Below are 26719 nucleotides of genomic sequence, written 5' to 3'. Positions count from 1 at the left end.
GAGAAAGGGCGGGGGAGGGGGACGGGGAGGGGGCGGGGGAGAGGGAGAGAGAAAAATCACGTTGCCCTTAAGAAAAATGGCAACTTTCTGATTTCTCTGCCCTCTCCCAAGATGGCTTCCTGGATGATCTTGGGCCTTGGACTGAAGCCTCTTCCGGGCTTGGAACGGGGCGGGGTTCATTGAGCAAAACCTTGCGCGCTGGCGCCCGCGACCGAGACGCGACTCAGGGCGCAGGCGCGGATAGGGGGTGGGGGAGGAGGGAAAGCGGCGAGTAAGATGGAAGATGAGGAGGTCGCTGAGAGCTGGGAGGAGGCGGCAGACAGCGGGGTAAGGAGGAGCCGCCGCCCCGGGGCTGGGCCGGGCGGGACCTGGCGTGAGGGAACCCTCCGGGGAGCGGGTCTGGGGATGGTTCTCCCCGAGGAAGGGCCCCGCACGCCGGACCGGGGGCGAAGGAGAGGCCCCCGGCCCCAGAGCGCCGTGAAGGCCTCTTAAAGGGGCCGCGTTCCATTTCTCCCTCCACCTTTGCCCGGTGCGCCTCCTTCCACCCACCACCCCCTTAGCGACGTGCACGTCACCCGGGGCGCCACACCCGCCCCCCAGGGCCTGTTTTTCAGGCGCCTGCTAACCCGCCCCAAGTTCCTTTGATCCTTCCTTTCCCAGTCGGCCCTCCCCCCGCCCAAAGCACCATTTTAAAGTTCATGTGCTTTGAAGAGGAGCTACACACCATGTGGGGAGGGGGTGCGCGGACCTGGGGCGGCAAGCCCGGCTCCGCAGAAGAGCAGGAGGAGGAAATTGAGTCATTTCTGGATCCCTCAACTCTGCTAAAATCCCCCACTGCTTTGCGCCATACGCCACGGTGGGCGAGTCTGGGGTTTTTTTCCTCTTTCAATTTTACTCTGAGAGCCCGCGGCAGGCTCGTCTCCCGGGGACCTCGCCGTAACAACCGAAAGCCCAGCGGGCAACCTCTCTCCCCGAGGCCCACCCAACGATCTGAGCACCGGGGAAGGGTCTCGAAGTGTGATCGCCGGGGTCGAGGGGGGAGGGGTGCGGTATGTGAAGTAGGCGCATTCCTGGGAGAGGAGGGGGAAAATGGACCGTTCGACTTCGGTCTTTGGAGTTTTGTTTACCTCCATAAGCTATAGGAAATTAGTTTTTCTTAAGCCGAATAGCCAGTTCCATTAGGTTCGTGTTTAATTTGGTCTTTTCAGAGTATGTGGTTCTATGGTGACCCTTGTGAAGGTGGGGAGATGTCTTTTTGTCCTCCCCGTGTTCGTGTCTGTTCAGTGCTGGCTCGAGTGACATCCACCGTGAAGGTTTCTGTGTCGGAAGTAGGGCGTGGAGAGCCGAGTGTACCGGGGTAGAACAACGAGCTGGGTTTTTTTCCCCCAAGCGCACTTTAGGGTGCTTGTCAGCGCTTGAAGAGGTCGAGAAACGGATCCCTTAACATTTCCTTAATGTTGAAACTTTGGCGTTGAAGTTTTTCCCGGTGGTGGTTCAGCGTTTCTCTCAAGGTCTTTGTTTCCCACTTAGCATAATTGAGGATTTGAAGAATTAATTCGTTCAGAAGGTATTCGGTACAGCTCTTCTGTGCCGACTATCTTTCTTGGATTTTGACTTGAGTAAGGAGAGCAATCGAAAGATTTTATAGGGAGCAACAGGTGTCAGCTAGGTATTATTCATTCAACAGACATTTGGGAGTGTCTGCTCTGTGCTAGACAGCGTGCTTAGCAGTGACTTTGTGCCAGAGAATTTACAGTCTCCGGTAGGGCGTTTATTGCCTACCACCAATGTGAGTGAATCATTCAGAACCCCTCATGCTGCTTCCTGCAAAAAAAGCTTGGCCTACAGTTTGAATATGACTCAAATGATAAGTTTCTTGAGCATCTTGTCCTTTCTTTGTTTTTCCTCACATGTTTCAAAGGGACATGAGTTTCTCATGTTAAGGAATAAGAAAATAAACAAAAATGAAGGTAGGGTTCAGAAATTGAGGATTGCTTTAGTTTTTCAGAACTGGTAAGCTGCTTAGAGATCAGCTAGCACACTCCTGCATTTTATAGCTGAATAAACACCAGAGATGTAAGATTTAACTTAGATCTTTCTGGTGCTCGTCCAGTGTTTGTACTGTACTTTACGAAAACCCTTTATAAGTGCCAGGTACAGAAATAGAACCCAAACCTTATTTCATTGACATCATGAGCAGTACTGCCAAAATGCAAGTTCCCTCATATAGCTTTTATTTAATTGAAATACCCGTAGAGGTATTACCTTCCTTTAGTAAATAAGGAAACTGGGGTTTAGGGAGTAACCTCTCTTGCTCAAGGCACACAGGTAGTAATTGGGAAGCTGGCATTTTGACGTGACTCCAAAGCTGGATTCTTCAGCATTTTGCTGTCTCCCGCCTGGGGACCTATGGAAGATTTGGGAGTTGGGCATTAACTTTCATTTTTAATATGTTTGTTTTGGGCTTATATTTGAAGGTTCTCTTGAATTTGATTCCCTTTGCGAATTTCACAAAGGGTCTTGTAAATGTGCACTTTAGAAGGAGGGGATGAAGCATAGTGTCCATATCACTGGGAAACCAACTAACTATACAGCGTCTGAAGACGTACCCGGTTGCATATGTGAAAGTCTTAGCTTCAGGTTACCCTGTCTCTCAACTGATATATGGTAATGAGTGTTAAATTACACATACACAACCCCTTGCAAAAAAATGAAACACCGGGATGGCAAGACTAGCAAATGGGGTCGACTAATTCTAAAAGTGAGCATTTAAACTTTATGTGATTTAGAGGCAGTTCTAATCCTTGAAAGTAGAGGCTTTTGGTGATCCCTTTCCTCCAATACCACAAAAGAATTTTGCCATCATGCTAGAATTTTTTTCTTATTTGTCAGTACATGTGAGGTCATTGTCTCCTTTGTATTTTCAGAACACTCAATATCAAGTTCTGTTGTGTCCTTCAGGGGAAGACTGACTTTGAGAAACACCTCAAATATTCTGTAAATACATTGCTTTTTGCTTTTAGTTAATATGGTGTATCTGATATAAAATTGTCCCTTTACCTGTTCTCCCAAGGAGTTACATCCTCAAAAAAAGGACAATTCAAAAAATGTAACTTACATTCCGTTGAGGAAATGCTTCTTTAAAAATATGCTGCCTTTGGGAGAAATGAAAATGTAGAATTGAGTTTATGTTGATTCAAACTCTAAATTGCGTCCTTGTCTTAAGCACATCTCAAGGGACAAATAGGGTACAGTAGTTTGTAATCCTTACTCCCCCCCGAAATCAGATCAGCAGTTTGCTCAAGTTGAAAAGACGAAAAGGGCTCACGTGCCCAGGGCACAGCAAAGTAAGGTGTTTGCAGCAGAGTAAGGATTTTATTGCAAGGTGCCAAGCAAGGAAGTGGGAGACAAGTCTCGGATCCACTCCAACTTGGTCTTTTAGTTAAGAGTTGGTTTTTTGTTTTGTTTCTGTTTTTGTTGTTTTTTGTTTTGGGGGGTTTTTTGGCTGAGCCGCACGGCCTGTGGGATCTTAGTTCCCTGACCAGGGATTGAACCCGGCCTCTCAACTTCAGAGCATGGAGCCCTAACCACTGAACCTCCAGGGAATTCCTTAGTTAGGAGTTTTTAAAGGGGAAGGAGAGGGGAAGCTGGTGGTTAATCATGCTCTTGTGACATTTCTTAATCATAGTTCCAGGAGCCAGGCTATCTGTGGTCTATGTGCCTCCTGCCCGGTGGTCTGTGACCTGGTGGTCTGGACGTGGAGCCTGCAAAGGTCATCTTGTTCTGAAAACAACTTAGGCTTGTGCATCAGTGATGTTATCAGAGGTTACAGTCTTCAGATATCTGGTACTGGTTAATTATTACTGTGCAAGCATGGGGTAGAATTTAGAGGAGGAAAAAGAAAAGGGAGAAGGGGAAAAGTTTAAAATCAAAGCTTTCTTAAAAGCTGGTTAATGGACTCAGGCTCAAATTTCTGATAGTTTGAAGCTTTATATTCACTTGTTGTTTAGACACACAAAAAAGATACGACCTAGTCCATCTTGTTGGTAATGAGCTAACCCAGTCCTAGGGGAAGACAGATAGTACATAAATGGAATTGGACTGGTATTTATTATAAAGAGTTGGCAACCTTTCTAATTTCCTTGCATCTCAAAAGTTGCGTTTTATTCTTTTTTGCAAGGGCAAGTCATGTAGCTAATTGGAAAGAAATGCATCTTGCGTAAGTTAAAGGATACTGGTCTTCTGGATTAAGAATTTAAATTATGTTTACTTTCTACCCTCATTGAGCTAGTCATCTAAACATTAGCCCTTCAGCAGTACTGCATGGTATATAAGTCTCTAGTAAGGTGCCAGTAAACATGGAATACCTGCTGTATTCCAGGTACTAGGCACAGCACAGTCCAGTGGAGGAGTCAAGTGGGGCAGCACTTTCTTTGGAAGAGGCACAGACAGGGTACCGTGGCTGGGATCAGAGACAGTCTTGTAGAGAAGGTGATAAGATTTGAAGGACCAGTTGAATAAAGCAGTAGTAGGTCTGAGAGGGGAGGGGCAGGTAGAATGTAGGACAAATGCACACATAGGCAAGGAGGCAGTGAGAGAAGAGTTTGCAGCATTGGGAGAGCTACAAGTATTTCCTTCTGGCTGGAGGGTAGAGTGTTGGCAGGACTGAGTGGAAAGAGATGAGGCCCGAGAGGTATGCGGAGAGGTATGCAGAGGCCAGATCAGGAAGAGCCTCCTTGTACTTGGTTCTGGGGAGCTTGGACTTTGTCCTGAAAGCAGAAAGGAGCTTTGGAGGCTTTTTTTTTTTTTTTTTTTTTTAGCAGAGTAGTGACATAGTTAGTTTTTAATTTAAGAGATAAGACCTTTGATTTGCTTATCTTTCTTTAGAGAAGAGGCCATTCTCCCTGAAGTGTGGCTGCCACCTCACTTTGGGGTCTTCAGTGCTACCTGTAATTGCTGTCATCACAGAAGGTGTACAGTGGCTGTGGATAGTGGGCAAATACTAGCTATTTTGGGGCTACCTGGTGCTGATTTCCTTATGTCTGTCCTTACAGTAAAGAAGATATTTAAGATTTGTGCTATCAGCACAAATCTAGGTGTACTGTGCCCAAAGGAACCATTTCTAAGCTGTTTCTGGTCCTTTTGGAAAGACTGAGTTCTAGGCACTTACGTCTTCAGAAAGGACTTTCTATAAAGCAGTTAGTTTAGACATGATTGTGCTGAGCAGTCTGTCCCTGGGACTCTGGAGAAAGCTTTTCACTCGTTAACTGCTCAGCTCTTTTCTTTGAGGCTGCACGGGGGTCTTGTTCCCAGCATGCTCTGGGTGTACAAGAGAACTGCCATGGTGCTGTGGGTTGGAATTCGGAAAGTTGCTTTTCCTTCTACAACAGGACAGAATTGTGTGTCTTTCTAAAGCTTTTGGTAAAATCCTCCAAGAGAAAAGGCACTGTTGTCTAGATCTGGTGACTCAAAAGTATTCTTGGGGCCAGCCCTTTCTTTCCAGTTTCTCCCTTTACACTGCTGTGGGCCTCCCACAGTTAATGTCAGTTTCTGGCTGTATCAGTTAGCTAGCCTTCACAAGGTGGAGTCGGTTCTTTCCTGCACACTTTCCATGGAAATGGAAATTTTTTCCTGTCATGACAACTACTGACTTGTTGGTTTCCTAGGAGAAGATTGAGTTTAGCTACTTTTATCTGTGGCCAAAATACAAAATGAAATGTTTTTTTTTTAAGTGGTAGCTATAGAGATTTCTCTTCCCAAGGGTTTTTTAAACTATGCTAGACTCCGCCAAGCATCCTTCTCCTTAACATCCAGCTCAGCTCTATGCAAGATAAAGGTTAAAACCAGCCACCACAGAAATTAGCAACAAATCCTAACAGTGGTCTGTGTGTACTTAAAAGAGTCTTAGCCCTGAGGGTAAGAGATTTTAAAATGTCCCTCACAGTAAGTTATCCACTCCCCACACCCAAAACTCTTTTCCTTATAAAATGAACACAGGAAATAGTCATTCCTTTCTAAAAGGAATAATAAATATGTACAGTTAAAATTGCATTCTTTGGGACTTCCCTGGAGGTCCAGTGGTTGACTCCATGCTTCCAACACAGAGGATGTGGGTTTGATCCCTGTTTGAGGAACTATTATCCTGCATGCCGTGTGGCGTGGCCAAAAAAAGATTAAAAAAAAAAGTTGCATTCTTCAGGGGTGTGATCCTTAGATGAGATTGCACAGGACAGTTATGACTCGAGTCTGGAAAGGTCAGGACTGTCGTTACTCTTTATAGACATTGGGAGCCAAATTACCAGCCCTCATGCTCTTGCCTTCTTGGCTTATAAAAGCATTTGCGACCCTTCAGCTGTCAGTTGTGTTTCTGCTACCTAGTTGCACATCGCGGTGGTGAATGAATGAACACTGCCTATAAACCTGTGAACTCCCAAATTCCACTGGCCTTTCTGAAAGGGCTTCTTAGACAGCATCTTGAGAGCTCGTTACTGGGCAGGTGGAGTGCCTTTTTACGTTCATTATCCCATTCTGTTTCAGTGACCTAGTGAAGTGTAGGTACTATTATTCCTAGTGTCCAGGAGAGGAAATCACATGGTCGGTCTCAGCCGAGGCTTTTGGCATCCTGAGCCTACACTTAGGGATCTTATTGGACAGTTTGTTTACCTTTGCTTCTTGGCAGATATTTAACTAGTTAAGTGCTTTAGGGTGCTTAGTTGCTAGTTCCTTTGAAGTATTGTATTTGTTTTGCCTGGGATTGACCTCCTGCTTCTGGATGACCAGCTAATAAATTTTGTGTATCTGAGAAACTTGAACTCGGTGCTCAAGAGCCAGAAGGACAAGGCTTCTGTTAGCTGTTAATACTAAGAACAGTGACTGCAAGTGATTGAAGTCTTTCTTTCAATCTTTTTTTTTTTTCTGGCCGCACTATGCAGCTTGCAGGATCTTAGTTCCTGAACCATGTATTGAACCCAGGCCCTTGGCAGTGAAAGTGTGGTATCCTAACCAGTGGACTGCCAGGGAATTCCCTGAAATCTTGATTATAAATGGGAAATAACTTTTTAACATCCAGCCAAGCAGAGAGAGAGAGAATGTAAATAATTTTTGCTCAGATCTCCTGAGAAGATTGAACATCTCTGCTATCTTAGCATCCCTTTATCTGTACTTCACACTGCCAGCCCTCAGGTATTCGACCTATAGACTTTTTTGGGGTGCACGTTGTTTTTTAAATATTGAGTCTGAATGTCTTTACCTACGTCTTGATTCCTCTCAGTCTCCTCTCTTCCATAGTCCCCACCGCATGTTACCTACCTACGTATTGTGTTACCTGTTGTGTTTTGTCCTGCCTGCTTTATTGATTGACTTGGCCCTGGAGGCATTGTTTGCTGACCCTCCTGAGTGCGCGATTCTCACTAGCCTTTGGTGAAGGCGCCCTTGGGTGTTTGAATAAAACCTGGTGTTGGGGGGTGGTAATAGTGACTTTGCTCCGTCTCCCAGTCTGTATGCCTAATGTTTCCTTTGGGAGAGGAGACTTGCTGTCTTCATTCTAAAAGGTAGCAAGAAAGAATAGGTTGCCTCTGCCAGTCAATGATGCACTTCCACCATCCGTGGCAGAAGTCAGAAGTCTAGGCTAAGGGTTCAAGTGCCATGTCTGATTTTGGGGCAAGTCACTACCTACTGTCAATGAAAAAATTAATCAACAGTCAGTCTAAGTAAGAAATGGAAAATTTTATTCTAGCCAACCTGAGGATTATAACCTGGAGACAGTCTCTCAGAGAGCTCTGAGAACGGTTCCGAAGAGGTAAAGGGAGAGGCCAGTAGATGTGTGATTTTGGCGAAGGGGTGCATGTACTTCAAGCACACATCTTGGTAGAAGGTTACTGCTGTTTACGAGGAACAGGTAATCTCAGTTAATGGTTTTAGTGCTTTCTAAGTATGGGAAGATGTGAGAAACTGGGTCCATACAATCTTCTCCTGAAAATATCTGAGGGCCATTTCTGCCAGTTTTCCCAGAGCACAAAATGCCTCATCCTGATCATCACCCTGAATTCTTTTTAGGTGTATTGTTAGGTCAGTGACTGCAGTGGCTAATGGCCTGATTCTTGTAGAACTGGATGGTGGGCAACATTCTTTATTGTACGGTTCCTTCCCTTTCGGTCTTAATTTCAACCAAGGTTTGGGAGACATTTCCTGACCAATTTGCCCCATGGCACTAGGAATGCTCATTCCCAGGTCAGGTGAGGATTTTGTTGATAGGCCACTTAATGTGCTATTACTCGACTAGGCCCTGTTAACAGTAGCCAAAAGCTTCTGGACCACCTGACTTACTAGTCTGTTATGGTCCAGGAAGTGGTTCCCTCTTGTTGCTTCTTCCTGTATGTAGGGTTAGACTATTACAGTCATTGATCTTACAGAACTGTATATCTGGTCAATTGTTTCAAGTGACCTAGTCATCATTAATTTTATTAGAGGCTCAGTCATACATTTGGCAGTGCAAAAAATTATAATCTTGTAAAACAGGTAGAATACAAGTAATAGAGCTAGTAACGTTAATAAGGTTATAAGTAAGTATTTAAGCTGAGAACTTGCATTAGGTGCAACCCAGTATCTCCCCAGGTTGTCTGACGAGTCTGTTCTGCACCAATCACTGTGTTTAAGCAAACTGATATATTGGCATTGTACATAAAGTTCACCAAAGATGTCTGCATGTACAAGGCAAGTGGTAGGTCATTCTGACTCCTTACAGGATTGAGAAAGGAACGTTATCTACTAAGGAGGTGCGTAGCCGACACCAGAAGAAAAGTGGATCTTTACCGTTGAGCAGGTATTTCTGCCATTGGGAAGGTGTGGTTAATGCATAATACAGGTGCACAGTGCACACTAGAGGGGGAGGGAGGGGGCCCAAACGGGCAGAGGAATCTTTTGTGTTTAAATTTTTCCTGTTTTGTCTTAAAATAATTTTTATTTCATCACTACCTTTCAGCTTCGTTTTCCTCATTTGTAAAGTTAGATTAATAAAATCTGCCTTGCCTGGTGATGAGAGGTAAATAAAGCATCATTCAAAGACAGTGCTGGAGCAGAGCGTGTTGCTGCTCTGAGTGTGAGGGCTGCTCTCCAGCCATTGACAGTGTGGCCTCTGTCCCATTAGGGTGCAACAGGACTGGCTGAGGGGTCTCTTTCTTGGCGCCCCAGAGGACTAATTTGTATGTTGTTTTACTCTAAGAGTTGTATTGCTTAGTGTTGTATGAAAAGGGAAAGGAGAAAGCAATAATAAACATGGAGAAAGGGGACCCCCATTAGACTCTGCTTCCTGTTTTATTCCAGGGGTTGGGCTCACCACCGCTACTCCCACCCCTGCCTGTTCCACTCCTTTAAGGTAAGGGACTGTGTGGATTCCCTCCCCCATGGAGACCCTCTGAAGAGGCACTCGAAGCAGAATAATACATCGTCTCAAGATGGCAAGTTACAGAGTTTCTGAGGGATACATCTAAATTGCTAGGCCTGTTCTGGAAATTTGTTCCTTTGGGGCACTTCTTAGATTTAAGACCTGGACTTTGGAATTGAGCTCTGCTGTAGTCCTTCCTCAGGAACTGTGGGCTTGCACTCACCTGGCTCGGGGTGCACAGGCAGGCAGGCAGGTTGGTGATCCCTGTCAGTCTTTTTTTTTTTTTTTTTTCTTCTGTACGCGGGCCTCTCACTGTTGTGGCCTCTCCCGTTGCGGAGCGCAGGCTCAGCGGCCATGGCTCACGGGCCCAGCCGCTCTGCGGCATGTGGGATCCTCCCGGCCCGGGGCACGAACCCGCGTCCCCTGCATGGGTAGGTGGGCTCTCAACCACTGTGCCACCGGGGGAGCCCTCCCTGTCAGTCTTTATTCTGCTTCTTAGTTCCTGCGGCCACACACCAGCCACACTCCTGAACCTTTTTGCTTCCTCCTCTTGAGGTTTAGGGTTCAGTTCTCTCACTTACTAGTTGCGTAGCCTTTGGTAAGTCAGTTAACCTCTGAGCGTGCAGCAGGGGTGCTGTACATCGTTTGAGTTGTGGTGAGGATTAGGGTGGTGAAGGAAGGACCTGGTGCCTTCCTGACACATATCTGTGGCAAGTGTTAGGAGAGTGTGCTCCCACCACCACTACTGTGAAGTGCTTAAGGCAGCCTTAGATTTTATTTGGAACATGGAGAGTGTCACTGCCTTTGGATCCGGATAGACCCAGTTCATATTCTGGCTCCACCCCATAGTAGCTGTGGAACCATGGTCAGGTTACATAACCGCCTCTGAATTGGTTTGTAAATCATTTGTAAAATGGGGATATAGCGCTAAAATCTTGTTTCATAGGATTGTTCCTTGATTTATGTGTTGGGTAATGTTTTAGGCACTCCGGACAGCTGTAGTGAATGAAGTTTCTACTCTCATAAAGCTTACTTTCTAGTGCAGAAAGATGGACAATAAATAATATTTTATGTACACACACAATGAAGAAAAATAAAACAAATAAAGGAGCATAGAAAGTGACTGGCAGGAGTACCTTTTTTGTTTTTTATTATTTATTTTTATTTTTTTAAAATTTGGCTGTGCTGTGTGGCTTGCGGGATCTTAGTTCCCAAACCAGGGATTGAAACCGGACCCTCGGCAGTGAAAGCGTGGAGTCCTAACCGCTGGACCACCAGGGAATTCCCCAGGAGTACCTTTTCTTAAAAACAGTCAGAGAAGGCCTCTCAAATAAAGATAGGCTGAGAGAGCAAGCCATGTAGAAGCTGCAGAAGTACATTGCAGGCAGAGGGAACGCAAGTGCAAAGGCTCTAAGGCTGAATTGTGCTTATTTTATGTAGTAGGAATGGATGAAAGAGAAAGTGGCAAGAGATGAGGTCAGAGGTAGCAGGGAGCCAGATCCAGTAGAGAATAGGAGGCCGTGGTGGAGATCGCCTTGAAATAGGAAGCCATGTGAGGGTGTTAAACAGAAGTTAACTTGGTTTTTAAAAAGGTAGTTTTGGCTGCTGTGTGTAAAATAAACTTCAGGGGCAAGAATGGAAGCACAGAGACTAATTAGGATACTGTTACAACTGACCATTCAGAGACTGTTGGTAATTCGGACCAGGGTGGTCACAGAAGCAGAAGTGTTGAGAAAATTCAGGGTACGTTTTGAAAATAGAACCAACAAGATTTGCTGATGTGGGTGTGTAGGAGGCATCGAGATGAGTGCAGAGTCTTTGGCCTGATCCCTAGAAGACTGGAATTGCTGAAATGGGGTGAGTAAAGGGAATGTGGGAGGAGCAGGTTTGGGTGATGGGGTAAAATCAAGAGTTGGGTTTTGGACACAAGGTTGAGATACCTTTTGAAATGCAAGTGGGAATGTCAAGTTGGCAGTTGTGTATCAATGGTTTTAAAGCTGTGGAACTAGATGAGATCACTTAATAAGCCAGCTTGGATACAGAAGGGGCAAACTCTTCAACCTCAAGGGATCAGGAGAGGAAAAGGAACCTATCTTGTTATAGGAGAAATCAAATATGGAATGTGAGAGGGAACTACCAGGAGAGTAGTGTCTGGAGACTGAATAAAGAAAATGCTTTATGCATTCTGTATATAAAAGCTTACTTCAGTTAATTAATGGACTTCCCTGGTGGCACAGTGGTTAAGAATCCTCCTGCCAATGCAGGGGAAACGGGTTCGAGCCCTGGTCCGGGAAGATCCCACATGCCGCGGAGCAACTAAGCCCGTGTGCCACGACTGAGCCTGTGCTCTAGAGCCCGTGAGCCACAACTAGTGAGTCCGTGTGCTGCAATTACTGAAGCCTGTGTGCCTAGAGCCCGTGCTCCGCAACAAGAGAAGCCACCGAAATGAGAAGCCCGCACACTGCAACGAAGAGTAGCCCCTACTCGCCACAACCAGAGAAAACCTGTGTGCAGCAACGAAGACCCAACGGAGCTAAGTGAAGATTTGGAGTTTACGAGTGATTTTGGCCAATGACTGCATGTCTTTGGCAACTTCGACAAGAACAGTTTCAGTGGGACAGTGGGACTTAGAGAGCTGGATTGAAGTGAGGTGGTGAATGTTACCCAGAGTAGGACCTGAGCCAAACATTGGGCGCTGGATGAGTGCTAGTTGCTGTTATGCTGACATGACAGATAGGACCCACCAAAGTAGGTCTTGCACATCAATACACACCATGCCTCTTGGGTCCTTAAGACACTCAGTCACTAGTTGCCGACAGATGAAATGTACAAGAGAGGCACATGTTATTCTAGGGTTAGATCTAAAGCAGTGTTGTCCAACAGAAGTATCATGCAAGCCACATAGGTAATATAAAATTTTTCTAGAAGCCACATTTGAAAAGTATAAAGAAACAAGTGAGGTTAATTTTAATATTTTTAATTTAATCCAGTATATACAAAGTAGTATCATGTCAACATATAAATATTGAAAATATATTAATGAGCTATTTTACACTCTTTTTTTTTTGTACTAAGTCTGGGAAGTCTGCTGTGTATTTGGAACTTAAAGCACGTCTCAGTTTGGACTGGCCACATGTCACGTGCTTACCAGCCACACGTGGCAGTCACCACTGCACTGAGTGGTATAGCTGGATCTAGTGCAGAAGAGAGTGTGCCCAAAGGATTCCCTCTTCCTGGGCAGGCGCAGAGAGGTCCAGAAAGCTGTAGCGAACTTGGAAAAGAAAGCAGGAAGTGGTTGTTCCTTACAAGCAAGTACGAATTGTTTGGTCTTTACAGTGTACCACCCCAAAGCCTTTTGTGGTTTTCTGGTGTGCCTAAGTTCTTCTAGTTCGTATCATGCTGGCCCTATGAGTTACAACTAATTTTATGCAGTAGTTTGTTTTTTTGTTTTTTTTTTTTGTGGTACGCGGGCCTCTCACTGTTGTGGCCTCTCCCGTTGCAGAGCACAGGCTCCGGACGCGCAGGCTCAGCGGCCATGGCTCACGGGCCCAGCTGCTCCGCGGCATGTGGGATCTTCCCATACCGGGGCATGAACCCGTGTCCCCTGCATCGGCAGGCAGACTCTCAACCACTGCGCCACCAGGGAAGCCCATGCAGTAGCTTTTTGAGTAGTGTTGACACCAAATATATTTTGTTTTTTTGTTTTTCTGGGGGGTTTTTTTTGGCTGCTTTGGGTCTTCGTTGCTGCACGCGGGCTTTCTCTAGTTGTGGCGAGCGGGGGCTACTCTTTGTTGCGGTGTACGGGCTTCTCTTGTTGCAGAGCACAGGCTCTAGGCACACGGGCTTCAGTAGTTGTGGCACGTGGGCTCAGTAGTTGTGGCTTGAAGGCTCTACAGGACAGGCTCAGTAGTTGTGGCTCATGGGCTTAGTTGCTCCATGGCATGTGGGATCTTCCTGGACCAGGGCTTGAACCCATGTACCCTACATTGGCAGGTGGGTTCTTAACCACTGTGCCACCAGGGAAGTCCCCAAATAATAAGAACCATTGCTGACTGCAGCTAAAGTAATCTCAGATGGTTTTCCAAACCTAGATTTTTTAAAAGAGAGATGGGTCCATTATCAAATACCTTTCTAGATTTGAATATCTCCATTTAAGAAGTATCTTATTTGGGGTTCCTTTTTTCTTTCCCTCTATTCATGTTTTCATTCTTTCTCCCCAACTTTATTATGCCCCTTCTCTTCTCCTTGAAACTCTAGTCCTTTAAGTTTCTGCAGCTTCCCTGACTTCTCATGGCAGGCTCGTCCCGCCTTCATTTCTCTTTCCAAAACACTGTTGTTACAACCAACATGGCAACTGTGGTTTATCTGTCTTCTCCCACCTGGCTAGGCTCTCCTCATCAGCGGGGATTGCCTTACTCATCTCTGGGTTTCCAGCTTCTAGCACATCTACTTTATAGTAGGTTTTCCATAAATGCTTGTCTCCAGCTTTTTTTTATCACTGTAAAGCAAAAGGAAAATGGCCTTGAGATACATTAACAAAGCGTAGACTTCCTTAGGGAGGGAGCTTTAGAACTATATCCTGTGCCCTACAGTGGCCCACGTAATTAAAGTGGAATGTTTTCCTTGCTGTGGGAGTAACAGAGGAAGGAGGAATGTTTTGCGGGAAATGGAACCTTCAAACAGACTAACCTGCGTCTGTATTAAAAAGGCAGCTGATGGCCTAGCTGTGCCCCCACAGGTCTTCTTTGTGTCTCAACTTCTGATTTCTGCCATTTGCTTTTTCTGAATTACCCAATCATGTGTGCTCAGGAGTTGAGTTGATTTTCTGAACTTGACAGTAATCCTGAAGCATCACTGTAAAATCAAACCTGGGGTGGTACGACTTTGGGTGCTTCCCTCCCTGGAATTAGTCGGGGGAGGTAGAATAAGCAGAAGCATTGGAGACGGCCAGCCCCACTGGGGCAGGACAGTGTCACTGCCATGCCACTGATGTAGAGAAGCAAGGCAGGGATGAAGCACGGAGTTACACACGTCGATATGAAGGTTGTTTGGAAACGTCTCTATGGATTGCACATCTGGACTTGAAATGACCAGTGGTGCACTTTAAAAGTTACAGGGACCTTCTTATCTGGTTTTAGACCAGATTTTGCTGGTTCTCCCCATGAATTCTTTTTGCTTTATTCCTGAATGAAATTGAGGCCCTCGTGGAAGGAGCCAGAATTCCATCCTTGTGTGTGGTATGGAGACACAGGCACCTTTCTGGGGAGACTGCTCTCCAGGAGGCCCTGACACAGGCAGTCTTTTAGCCAGGGGAATGGGCGCTGATGTCCTGCCCAAAACTTAAAGACATTAGGCCCTGCTTGGGCACTTCCTGCTGTGGTGGGAGTTCGGGAGCCGGAACGTACTTGGAAGGTGGTCTCACCATCAACTCCTTGACAGCGTCTTCTCTTTGCTTTTCATCAGGACCGGTCAGGCTCTGGTTCTGAGAGAAACACTTGTACTTTCAGGACTCCTATCTCTTCAGATCCCCCCAGTGGTCTGCTTGTAGATATGTGCTCCCCAATTTGGGATAGCTGGACGAGACCAGATGAGCCTGTGGGGCATAGTGGTTCACAGGGAGCCCAAGACCAGTTATTAATTCCTTGAATCTGAGAGGAAAATCAGAAAAGATCCTCTTCTGAAATGGAAACTGACAAAGAGAGGCAAATTGCCCCGGAAAAGTCACTTAAATAGTAACTGTTGCTGATAAAAAGATGTTATTTCCTGACTCAGAGCCAAGACCTCTTAGACCTCCATTCAATACAAGATTACTTGGATTCTTTGGAGTTGTGCTGGCTGCATTGGTGACCAGAGGATTTGGGTTATCAGCGAGAGGGGTGCTGTGGTGGAGCAGGACACCGTGCGGTGGGGGCCCTGGGGAGCTGGTAGCCGGAGGTCAGGCTCCGGAAAGGACAGGACACCTCCTCCCACCCCTCCTAGTGTAACAGATCAGGACTGGGGTTTGTTCACTCTGTCTCCTGCGAGTGTGGCTAGTGTGGGTCAGCTTCACCGTCCCTAGGTGAGCTGATAAAGTCTGGTTTTGGGGACAGTAAGCTATAATGGTGCTGTACTTGCTGTACTTTGCACCAAGGCCCAGAATAACCTATCTGTTTCTCTCTTCTGCCTTTTTTTTCTCACCTCCTAACCTCACTTTTCTTTCTTCCTTTCTCATGCGCCTCTTAGTGTTACAGGAGTGAGGCTCTCACTGTAGTCTGCCTGCCCTTGCACATACATCCTGGTCCTCTTTGTTGCCTCTGCTCCTTTTGAAGGTTGTGGCTGGGTCACGGCTTAGGCTGTTTGAGGCGTCTCCTCCCCTCCCATGCTTCCATTCCCAGCTCTCTGCTGGAGGTTCACGTGAGCATAATCATTGCAAGACTAAGGTCCTCGGCAGCCGGTGAAGCTGTGCTGCTTCCCTGGGTGAGCTGAATTTGCAGATGTTGATGTCTTGTGTCACTCACCCGGTGGCTGTGGCCTCCCCTCTGCCTCCCATGAGGACGAGCCCATCCAGAACCACCTTGCTCCCCACTGTGGCTCTTCATGACCTCCTGCCCCCATGCTTGCTTTCTTTATGGTTTCGCTTGTTCTCTCAGACCAAGAAGCATGTACCTCATTTTTGTAGAGGGGTAGCTCCACAGGAGAAGTGATAACCTGTGCTTGGTAACAAGAGATCTTTTGTTTAGAATTTTGACCCAAAGAGAGGTGGCCACCCCACTTAGCAGAGAGCATCATCTTCTGGAGTCTCTTCAATGCTACTTGACAAACAAAGAGCTTTTCTGGAAGGAGAAGCCGTAGGAAATCAAACTTTCTTAACACCTCCCCTCTGATTGCTTATCCCCTAAAACTTGCCTTGTGTCCCGGTGACGCTTCCTCACTCAGAGCTGAGTTATAAAGTGATGAGCTTATGGGTTTCTTTCACTAACACAGAAGTCCTTGGTCCTCTAACACAGGAGCCTTGACCTTGGGCCGGGCCTCTGTGCATCTTTTTAAAAAGAGAAGGTGCCCTTAGATCACTAGATTCTTTGTTGGGGCCCACATCTAGATGCTTCCTCACACATTCTGAGGCCTGTTTAATTCCTTTGGGCTATTGCATCTCTGGAGGAGACAAGCATTCTCCTTGTAGTGCACCCTGTAGGAAAGTTTCCACTTGGTCCAGCTCTTCAGAGCATGAGTCTGAGAGCAGATTGATTGCAAAGCCTTGTCCAAGGAGAGAATGGACTGACTCATGGTACCTGGACAGACTCCAGAGTGAGGTGCAGTGCCCTCTCTAGCTGCTGGCAGAGCACCCCTCTCCTGCTTGGACGGCGCTGAGCATGCTGGTGTACAGCTGGCCATCTGGAGATGGCCAGGATCCGCTTTCCACCAGAGCTGTTGGGTTCATATCTTGTCCTCTCATCTGATGGAAGAATTCTTCAACTCCGATAAACCATCCTGTCTGACGCGATGGAAATTGGTGGGAGTATTAGTTATTGGAGTGCCAGGGAGCAGTGTAGGATTCAGGGGCTATATGGAAGAGGGGATCAATATCTAATGACTCTAGCAGCATTTCCAAGGGTTTGAGCACTCCTGGGGGTGTGGCAGCACGGGACAGGGCCTCCAGAGGCCGTGGTTCTAGGGCTGCCTCCATGATGTACACCTTGTGACCTTGGCTAAGTTCCTTAATCTCCCTGAGCAACTTGCCTTCATCTGACAGAGACGGATACAAGCTACTTTGTTTATCAAACAGAGTTGGTGTGCCAGAAATGAGTGTTTGGGAGTGTATTGACAGCCATTAAGCATTATAGTCCGTATGCCCTCTTGAAAGGCTTCTTTCCACCCGAGCTGTATTTGCTGGGCTTGGGCAGATTCCTCATCTTCCCTAAGGCCCTAGAGAAAGAAGGAAGCAGTTTGCCTTCCTGAGAGGAAACCCGGATGCGACCTCTCAAATTCAGCCACTGTAATGTGTATTTTTCCACAGTGTTTTAAAAAATCAGCTACCGTGTTAGGCCCATTTGCCTCTTGTCTTATTTGGCCCTTAAGGAGATATGAAAGCCAGAGTTCACATAATGACGTTTAAACATTTAGAGCTTTCCCATAAAAATCTCCTAAAATAGCAGCCCTGGCCGTGTCCTCCAGGGCTTGGCTGCCTGTCTGTAGGAGGAATGAGTGTTCTTTGGTGCCTCACAGCCCGGCACCCCCTCACTGTGCTGCCTGCTTATGGAGTTTGGTTACTTGCCCGCCTGTGGAGGCATTTGATTTTGACTGTTTGAAGACACCTGAATCCCACAGATGTGAAACCTTGCATTTATGATGGAGAAACTTGAATAGGAAGTCTCGTCTTCAGATTGGAGCAGAATGATAGTGTGGAATTTTAAAACTGCACGTTATTTGTGAAAAGCCCATAAAAGGTAGTGGGCATTAGACTAATGTGAAACATAGTATTTACTCAGGCAGTAACACTGTTATTAATCCAAAAATTTAGAAGAATTACATTACTGACTGTGCTGTGGCATAGATTCCCTTAGAGTGCGTGTCTGTCTGTTCACAGAAAACATCTAGGCCATTCTCTTACCCTCCGTGCACCATTTCTATTCAGTCATTTAACAGCCATCGGGTGCCAACTTGTGTTCCATGCTTGAGTGAGAGGTTTTTGTTCTGTGGCTTCCTACCCCCTCCAGAGAGTTGATGGTGCCCTCAGAATACAGTTTGTTGTGCTTGCCTAAATATACTTTGGGTTTTTCATAAAAACAAAAAATTTTAAACACAACTCAGCATCAGTCATAATGAGTGTCAGTGTCAGACTCGATTTAAATTCAGCTTCATATGGTTAGGCTAGCTTCATCTTGCTCACAGGAAACAAAAATAAGGACATGGAGAGACAAGAAGTAAGAGAGAAAAACATTTCAGGGGATACTAACCAAAAAAAAAAAAAACTGGCATAGCTTTATTAATGTGAAATAATAGATTTTAAGGTAAAGAAGATTACTTCACAATGATAAACTTTAATGTACTAGAAGGAATAATTCTTGATTCTTTCTGTAGTCCATAGATCAAACAAATCAGTAAGAATGTAGAAGATTTGAATAATATGGTTAACCAGCTTGAACTGCAGAAGAAATACAGAGCATTTGTGAAAACTAGCTACACGCTGAGCTCTGAGATGGAACTCAGCAAATTTCAAAAACGTTTTACTAAGGTAGTCATTCTTAACATTTTGCAAGTAACAGACTCCTTTGAAAATCCCATCCATCTTATAAGTCAGGGTTTCTCAGCCTTGTCACTGTTGACATTTGGGGCTAGATAATTCTTTGCTGTGGGGCTATTCTGTGCATTGTAGGATTTTAGTGGCATCTGTGGACTCAACCCACTAGATGGCAGTAGCAGCTCCCTTCCAGTAATGACAACTAAAAATGTCTCCAGACGTTGCCACACGTACTGGTGGACGAAGTTACCCCCGGTTGAGAACCACTGTTGTAGATCTACTCTCCAGAGAAATACATAATTTTGCATAATCCAGTAGCTGGATGGTCTTGCCGTTGCAGGTTGGTGGAACGTTTTTTAAGAAAAAGCAGTGGGACAGCCAAGGAGCCTGGAGGTTTGGGCTGTGCTCTGTGCACAGCTTCCCTGTCCCGTGCATGGAGGCTCGTACACGAGGCTGTGGAGGAGTTCCTGGTGCTGAGTGCCTGAGGACTCTGACTTCCATCCAGTTCCACAGGTGTTAGGCTTCTGTTTTGTTCTAGGCCTTTTGCTAGGTGCTACTCACAGTTCAAGTCCATACGAGTAAGAAAAATAGATCATAAAATATGTGACACACATGATCATGAAGGAATGTAAAAGGGAGAGCTTATGTCTGAGGAGCAGGTGATTAACTGTATGGGATCAAAGAAGACTTCAGAAAGAAGAGGTGGACATTCAAGCTGGGTGTTGCAGGATAAATGAGAGTTTGCAAGGAGGCGGAGATTGCAGGCAGGCGGATCAGCACGCTGGGTTCTGGGGGTTGCCACAGTTCGGTTTTGCTGTGGTGTAGCACAGGGACAGAAGCTAACGGGATGTGTGGGCGAGGCACGCTTAGGAGCTTGGACTGGATCCGGCCAGCAGTTGAAGTGTTTTAAGTGGGGAAGTGACACAGTCAGACTTAGGTTTGGAAAGTTGATACGACTGGCTCTGTGAAGGACTGATTGGTGACCAGGAGACTAGTTGGAGGCCATGCAAAGAACCCAGCTGAATGATGAGGTCTAGAACTCTCACCGCAGCCACGGGGCTGGAGGGAGATGAGCCTGCAGGGAGTCAGAGCCCCAAATCCCGGAGTCTCATAAAGGGAGGGCTACATCCGTTACTTCAAAGGACACAGTAATGTCCCTGGTCAGAAAGGACAGTGCCCTTAGCTCTGAAAATAAAGACGTAAGTTTTTATTTGAGAGAGATTTTTTTCCACTTTTTATATACATTTTTTTCCTCTAGGAAATAGACAGACGGTTGGAAAAAAAACTGAAGATCACACAAAAGGAGAGGTAAGGCTGCTGTCTGGTCTGAGGGCTCATGCTCTCTGCCGTGAGAGCTGGGCAGTCAGTGGTGTTCTCCAGCTGGCCGTTAGATACAGGCAGGTCAGGCTCCTGGGCAGCGAACCCTTCCCTTAGGGACACGGTGGCTTGCGGTTTTGGCAGTGAGGCTGGAGTGTTGCACCTGCCTCCTGCCTTAGTGGGCACCCTGTGTGAGGTGGGGGGTGACAAGTCAGAAGGCTTCGGCTTGAGGCCTGACTCTGAGGTTTGGAGCAAGTTGTTTCCCTTTCTGGACATCACTTTCTCTCTCTGTGACACGAGGAGGTTGGACAGATGATTTCCCTGGGCCCTCCGTGACTTGGTGGCTTGGGGCATTACGAGGGTATCCTAGAAGAAAAGATTCTTGGGAATCCTTCAAGACCTTTAAGGATAGCTTTTTTCCCCCACCCAGGCAGCAGAGGAAGTGGGTTTCCGAAGCAGGTGAAAGTTGACTTCAGCAGTCTGTCTTTGCCCTGGTAACCTGTCAGCTTCCCCCAGGGACAGGCGGCAGGGAGGAGGGGGGGCCTCTCTGGACTTGCTTGATGGGCTGCACAGTCATCCCCAGGGAACTGGGGGTGCCCTGCCCATCTGCTGACTTTCCTGGCTCCCTGCCTCTGTGATCCGAGTGCTGGCTCCTTGTCTGTCTGCTCATCTCAGCAACGACACTAGCGCCTGGTTACAGTCCCCTGGCCATGCTGTCCTGTCCCACCCAAGACTTGTTCCAGCCCCCCTGGCAGCAGCCCTCCAGTACCTACTCCTCCTGACAACCAAGGCTCTGAAAACAGGCCCCTGAGCGCTATTTGGTTCTGAAGAGAAGCTAGTTGACTGCTCTGGGGAGGGTCTCTGTGGCTGTTGAGGGGTGGCTGTTCCTGCCTGGATCCCTTGTTCTCCTGTGGCTTTTGTTTCTTTCCCTTCCTGTGTCGTTTTCCTCCTCCCCTTGTGGACACATTGCCCGATGTGCACATCTACCAGCCTTGGACAGTGCTTTTCCTTTGAGCACTGCCAAGCACTGTTTCCAGGGTCATCCTTGACCCCAGCCCCGCCGCGTCCAGCAGACCAGAGAGCCCTGGTGAGGGAGGGGTCTCTGCTCAGAAACTCTTCTGAAGAGGCCATCCAGTGTCTGGAGTAGCTTGTCTCTGGGAGGCACAGGACACTCACCAGAGGCTGAGGCAGTTTGGTAAATCCTGTCTTGATGCCAGGCAGGGACGGCGGAGCTGGAGTGTTTGGTCTGAGCGCATGTTGTGGGACCTTGACTGGGAGTGAACACTTTGCTGATCCCCAAGCTAAGGGGCTCCCACCGCACTGGCCTGTTACACGCTGGTCTGTGTAGGGAAGCTGGGGTTTTAACTGAGGCCATTGGATTCTGGACAAGAGGTGTTTTGCCGCAGGGGCCCGACAGTGGTTGATGTGACTTTGACGAACACGGGGATAGAAGTTCCAGAATGAGCTGACGTTCCTGCCCCCCTTGCCTGGGGTTCGGTCTGAGGAGCAGACCTGTGGGCTGCGTGAGCTTAATAGGCAAGGTTGCTCTTTCGAGAAACCCTTCTTGAAGAGTGAGAATTTTGATGTCTGGTCAGAGGCCAGAGAATAACGAATAGAATTAGGAGGGGGAGGGAGAGAACAGTGGTGAGGGGCGGGTGTGGGACACGGCTGGGGCCTCTGTAGTCAAGGGTAGGATTTGTGAAGCTGTGTTTGCTCTTTGCCAGCAGGAAATGCAAATCTCCTCCCAAAGTGCCCATTGTGATTCAGGACGGTAGCCTTCCCACGGGGCCCCCTCCACAGATTCGCATCCTCAAGAGGCCCACCAGCAACGGTGTGGTCAGCAGCCCCAGCTCCACCAGCAGGCCAGCCCTTCCCGTCAAGTCCCTAGCACAGCGGGAGGCAGAGTACGCGGAGGCCCGGAAGCGGATCCTGGGCAGTGCCAGCCCCGAGGAGGAGCAAGAGAAACCCATCCTCGACCGGTGAGTGTAGCTGGCAGGGGTGACCTGCCAGCCAGACTTGACCACTCCACCAGGCCACCTTGAGGAGGAGGAGGAGAGTGGGCTGGCTGCCTGCAGAGTAGTGAAAAGCAGGCAGAATCATGGCCGGAACCATCGTGGCTGCAGCCGCCCACCCCGGCTGGTAGGGCTGGTTTGTTTTCTGCACTGGCTCCGGGACTGCTCTGAAAGCTTTGCTGGCATGCTGCCTCTGCAGGCGCCAGGGGCCAGTGTGGCATACAGGGTAAAGGCATGGACTTTGAGTCAAAATCAGCCAGTCTGAGCCCATCTCTGCCACTTAACTTCTTTTTTTTTTTAATATAAATTTATTTATTTATTCATTTATTGGCTGCGTTGGGTCTTCATTACTGCCCGCAGGCTTTCTCTAGTTGTGGTGAGTGGGGGCCACTCTTAATTGCGGTGCGCGGGCTTCTCATCGCAGCAGCTTCTCTTTGTTGCAGAGCACGGACTCTAGGCATATGGGCTTCAGTAGTTGTGGCTTGAGGCTCTACAGCGCAGGCTCAGTAGTTGTGGCGCACGGGCTTAGTTGCTCCGCGGCACGTGGGATCTTCCCGGACCAGGGCTCGAACCTGTGTCCCCTGCATTGACAGGTGGATTCTTAACCACTGCGCCACAGAGGAAAAGTCCCCCTTTGCCACTTAACTTCTGCTTAACTTAGACCTACTTAACCCCTCTGTGCCTAGTCTGAAAAATGGGATAATGATCGTACCTGCCTCGTCCATTTGTTGTGCAATTAAATAAGTGGGTTCTGGATGTTATCTTTTGGGCCTTATAATGGCCCACTGTGATGTTTCTGTGAATTTTCTAAATTCTTTTTTATTCCTGGCATTTTTTTCTTTGCAGTCCTAGAGGTTGTATTATGTAAGTTTGTCACCTCCTGGTAAAGCAGTATTTGTTGAAACAGCCTCTTTCTAACTTTGAGACTCCTCCTTGGATGGTGTATTCTGGGACTTGAAGTGCTAATCTGTACCTTATTTCTACGCCTTCATTATTTTGATGGACTTCTGTTATCTCTCCTGTAAGCCTTCATTTGGCAAAGTAGAAAAAGTCCATTTTCTTGTAGTTTTCCACAGTAATATGAGTCAACCATTAATCCCATGATTTGGAGAGAAGCAGGAGAGCAGCAGTGGCGGGAGCCAGGTCACTCTGATGAGCTCTTGGTTAGAGGTCTTTACCTTGGCCCGACCTCTGGGGAGTCTGTGCCATGAAGTTCTGTGGAAGAGATGCTATCCATGGTCACTGCCTCTGTACAGGATGGGCCCTTGAGCACTTCCTCTGCCTCCGGTGAATGATGGCAAACCAGCCTGTGGGGAAGAGTGCTGCAGGCGCTAGAGGTGAACATGGACCGTCCACCCCACCTGCTCCCAGGGGCTTCCCAGCTTGGAGCTGCACTGAGTCCGCTTGCCAAAGAAGCAGGCTCAGAGAGCCAGAGCTGGCTAATAGCCACTGTGACTTCTGCCCCAGCTGCAGAATTGGTTGATTTTAAGATTTAGGGGCCTCTTTTATACCCTTTTTCAGGCCTCACTCTGATCTTCTTCCCTTCAGGCCAACCAGGATCTCCCAACCTGAAGACAGCAGGCAGCCTAACAATGTGATCAGACAGCCTTTGGGTCCTGATGGATCACAAGGCTTCAAACAGCGCAGATAAACGCGGGCAGGGAAGGATGCCGCCGCCACCGCCGTCACCACCTCCTGGGTCGTCCGCTGCGGGTCGCATTGCCGTGGCAGACAGCTGGACTTGAGCAGAGGGAACGACCTGACTTACTTGCACTGTGATCCCCTTTGCTCCGCCCACTGTGACCTTGAACCCCATGCACTGTGACCTCCCTTTCCCCCCCTTCCCACTGTGATTGGCACTTCTACAAGGGCTGTCCCAAGTCCATGGAAAGGGAAAGGGTGGGGGTTAGAGGAGGGTTGGGGGGACCCACCAAGGACTCAGAGTAGAGTCAGACAGTGCCACTTGGCCACTTGGGGTGAAGCCAGTGCCAGCAATAACAGTTTATCATGCTCATTAATTTGGGATTTCAAAACACAAATGAGAACTCCCGTCCACCCACCCTCAAGTGCATGTCTTCATCACTTAAAAGCAAGTTCCATTTGAAGATATCCTTTCTTTTTTTTTTTCTTTCCTTCCTATTTTTGTTTGTTTATACAAATATTTGATTTGCAAAAAAAAGTACATGGGAGGGGTTTTAGCAGTTTAATGAATTTTTAATTGAGAAAGGGTAGTTTGGTAGTCTACTTAAAAATGTTTCTGGTCAATCCACTAGAAACATTAACCAATAGGATTTTGGTGAGCTTAGCTTCTGTATTCCTACTGCCGCCGAGAAAAGGGGCAGGGCTCTGCAGCCCAGGACAGATGAGCACCCCATGCCTATACCTCCCTCCCCCCAACTAAGTACCAGAGCATCTGGGCCCTACCTGGAGACTGGGCCAGCTCTGTAGGCTCAGAGAGCCTGGGGAGGGTGCCAACCCCTCACCTTTAGTATTTTGGGAGATAGGGAAAGTGAACAGACTTTCCCTTCCAAAACCCCTCAGGGTGGTTCCCTACCAGCTGGGCTTACTACTTCTAGAAGAGGGCAGGGAGTGAGGCTGCACTCCCGGGCTTTAGGAGTGAGGCTGCAAGCCTTGCTCAGTATTTTGCTGTCAGCACAAGGAAAGCCAGGAGAGAGTCTGACTCCAGGACTCTGAGCCTCCTGCCTAGTGTGGTCAGAAGGTAGGTGGGTCTTCCCACTCCAGCAAGGCTTAGAACTCTCAGGGGTCTGTGGAGCACCATCTCTGTTGATGGCATCAGCTCGGTAACTCTACCCGGTACATTTCCCTTGTGAAATCACTACCTTGGGAGCAGACCATTCTGAATAACATTTGGGGAAAGACAAGCTGTGCATTGCAAAGACTGGTAATGACAGACGGGTTCCCCATAGGCCTAGGTTACCCTCGACCCCTTTTTCCAGAGCAAGGGCCTGGAATGAAGGCAGTTTCCCCTCGGTCTTTGGAGCCTGGAGATTTGCTTTGGCTCTTTGAGGTGGAAGAGGCTTAGGGGGCCCAGCCCAGAGCAGCTGTGTGTGTACAATCTGGTCCCTCTCAGGCTGTCCGATCTCTTCCGTTCCACTTCGCCTTATATCCCTCAGCCAGCCAGACGGCCTCCTTGCTCAGCAGATGAGTTTTGGAGTGGTTGGTGTGACATTTGTGATTAGGGCAGCTCGCGGTGGCCAAGGTGGCAAGCTAGGTCTTGCAGGCTCACTCCACCTTTGGTTTGCTGGTTCTCAGCCTTGCCCTGTGGGGATGTCAGCCGGGCCCAGCAAGCCTTGGCCCACTACATCTTCCCATTAGGAGGAAAGGTCAGCTGTCGGTTAAGTCAGTAACTAGTCCATAGCACAGGCTTATAACTGCGTGAAGCCAGGATATTGTCCGTGAGCAGAGCTGGAACAAAGCTTCAGTCAGTAAGAACCCACAGAACATTGAATGGTGCCCACATTGCTGTTCTGAGGGGAAGTGACCTCCAGGAGTGGGCAAGGGAGAAGGTTGCTGCTGTCTTTACAGTTCCACTGCCCTGACCAAGTTTCTGCATTCTAAACGGATAGTGTCCATCCCTCATGTAATAGTGGTTTCTGGCCCAAGATGAGACTGTCCTTTTCAGTTGGAGAAGGTACAGAGGTAGGCCAGGTGGGAAGGCCAGAAGTGCTGATTGCTCAGCTGTCGGGACCACCTGTCCTTGCTGCCCTCCTCTAGTGGGAGCCAAGGGGAGGCTGGCTGATGGGTGTCTGTGGATCAAGGATGTAGTAGGGACTGATGCTCCCACCTCCCTGCGGCCAAAGATGGGGCTCTGCCCGCTGTGTGCCTATCACCACCCACCAGCGGTCATGTCCTGGCTTCCCAGATGGAGAGGTGACAGGCAACATTTTAAAGAGAAAGAAATGAAAACAGGAAACTATTGTGTTGGGGGGAGGTGGGAGGGGAGATGAGAGAACGGTTTGGATTTTGTGTGTGTGTTTGTGGTTGTTTTGGGGGTTTTTTTGGGGGGGTAGTTGTCTGTAACTTTCCTTAAGTGCTTTTTTTTTTTTTTTTTTTTTTTTTAATTTTTTAAAAGTAAGCTGCAGGCTTTGGCTTGGAAAACCCCAGGGGAGTTGGGGGCAGAAACCTGAGGCTGCTGCCCCTTTATCTGCCTTCATGGTACTGTCCCCTTCCCCCAGCTCCTCCCTGACTCCGTGAGCCAGGCCTCAGACCTTCCAGCTAACTGCTTCCCATGAGCCACTACTCTGATGTCAGCCTATAACCAAAGGAGCTGGGGGTCTGGGCCTGGTGACCAACCCTTCTCCGCCCACTCAGTCAGGGTGCTCCCCACCTGCAGGCAGGAGGCAACACCCTATCTGCTACCATCAGCCCCTTCCAGAGCCCACTGCCTCACCCCACCCTGTCTAGCCCAGCCGTACCCTGCTCTGCCCCATCTGGGGATGCTCTGCTCAGGGATGGGCCGGCAGGGCTGCCCCAGCCTCCCTGGTAGGCAGAGACTCTGGAAACCTCTGGGGTCCTGTTTTCGGCCATGTGATCCCAGGGGTGCATATGGGCCCCTTGGGTATCTGAACAGAAGGGCATGGGAGGGAGGGCCGCACCCCTGCAGTCCTGCTCTGCTGGTCTAGCGGGTAGCTGCCCACCCTACCCCACCCCGCACCGCGGGCTCCTGAGTTGGCAGATTAAGCATTTTATAAATTGTATTTTAAATACATGTTTTAAACTTGTCAGAACCTTGTCCTCATTTCAGTTTCTGGCCTCCTAACCTCTTGCTGT

The 26719-nt window shown here is 47.9% G+C and overlaps 1 protein-coding gene across 4 annotated transcripts; it reads left to right on the top strand.

The window, feature by feature from the left end:
- The first annotated feature begins 224 nt into the window (after positions 1 to 224).
- On the top strand, positions 225 to 26631 carry SZRD1 (SUZ RNA binding domain containing 1). 4 transcript variants are annotated; one of them, XM_082680439.1, is made up of 4 exons: positions 233 to 327; positions 19858 to 19907; positions 21644 to 21895; positions 23477 to 26631. In XM_082680439.1, the coding sequence occupies exons 1-4, from the start codon at positions 277 to 279 to the stop codon at positions 23577 to 23579; spliced, it is 456 nt and encodes a 151-aa protein (XP_082536565.1). In that variant the 5' UTR covers positions 233 to 276; the 3' UTR covers positions 23580 to 26631. The 4 variants fall into 4 exon arrangements, with proteins under 4 accessions (XP_082536566.1, XP_082536565.1, XP_082536564.1 ...); XM_082680438.1 differs by having other exon boundaries at positions 234 to 327; positions 21641 to 21895; XM_082680440.1 differs by lacking the exon at positions 19858 to 19907 and having other exon boundaries at positions 225 to 327; positions 21641 to 21895; positions 23477 to 26628.
- Positions 26632 to 26719: the final 88 nt, after the last annotated feature.

Source organism: Grampus griseus (genome assembly GCF_964374135.1).
Source record: "Grampus griseus genome assembly, chromosome: 1".
NCBI classification, from domain to species: domain Eukaryota; kingdom Metazoa; phylum Chordata; class Mammalia; order Artiodactyla; family Delphinidae; genus Grampus; species Grampus griseus.
Note: the sequence above shows the minus strand (reverse complement) of the source record. Positions and strands in the feature narration are given on the sequence as shown.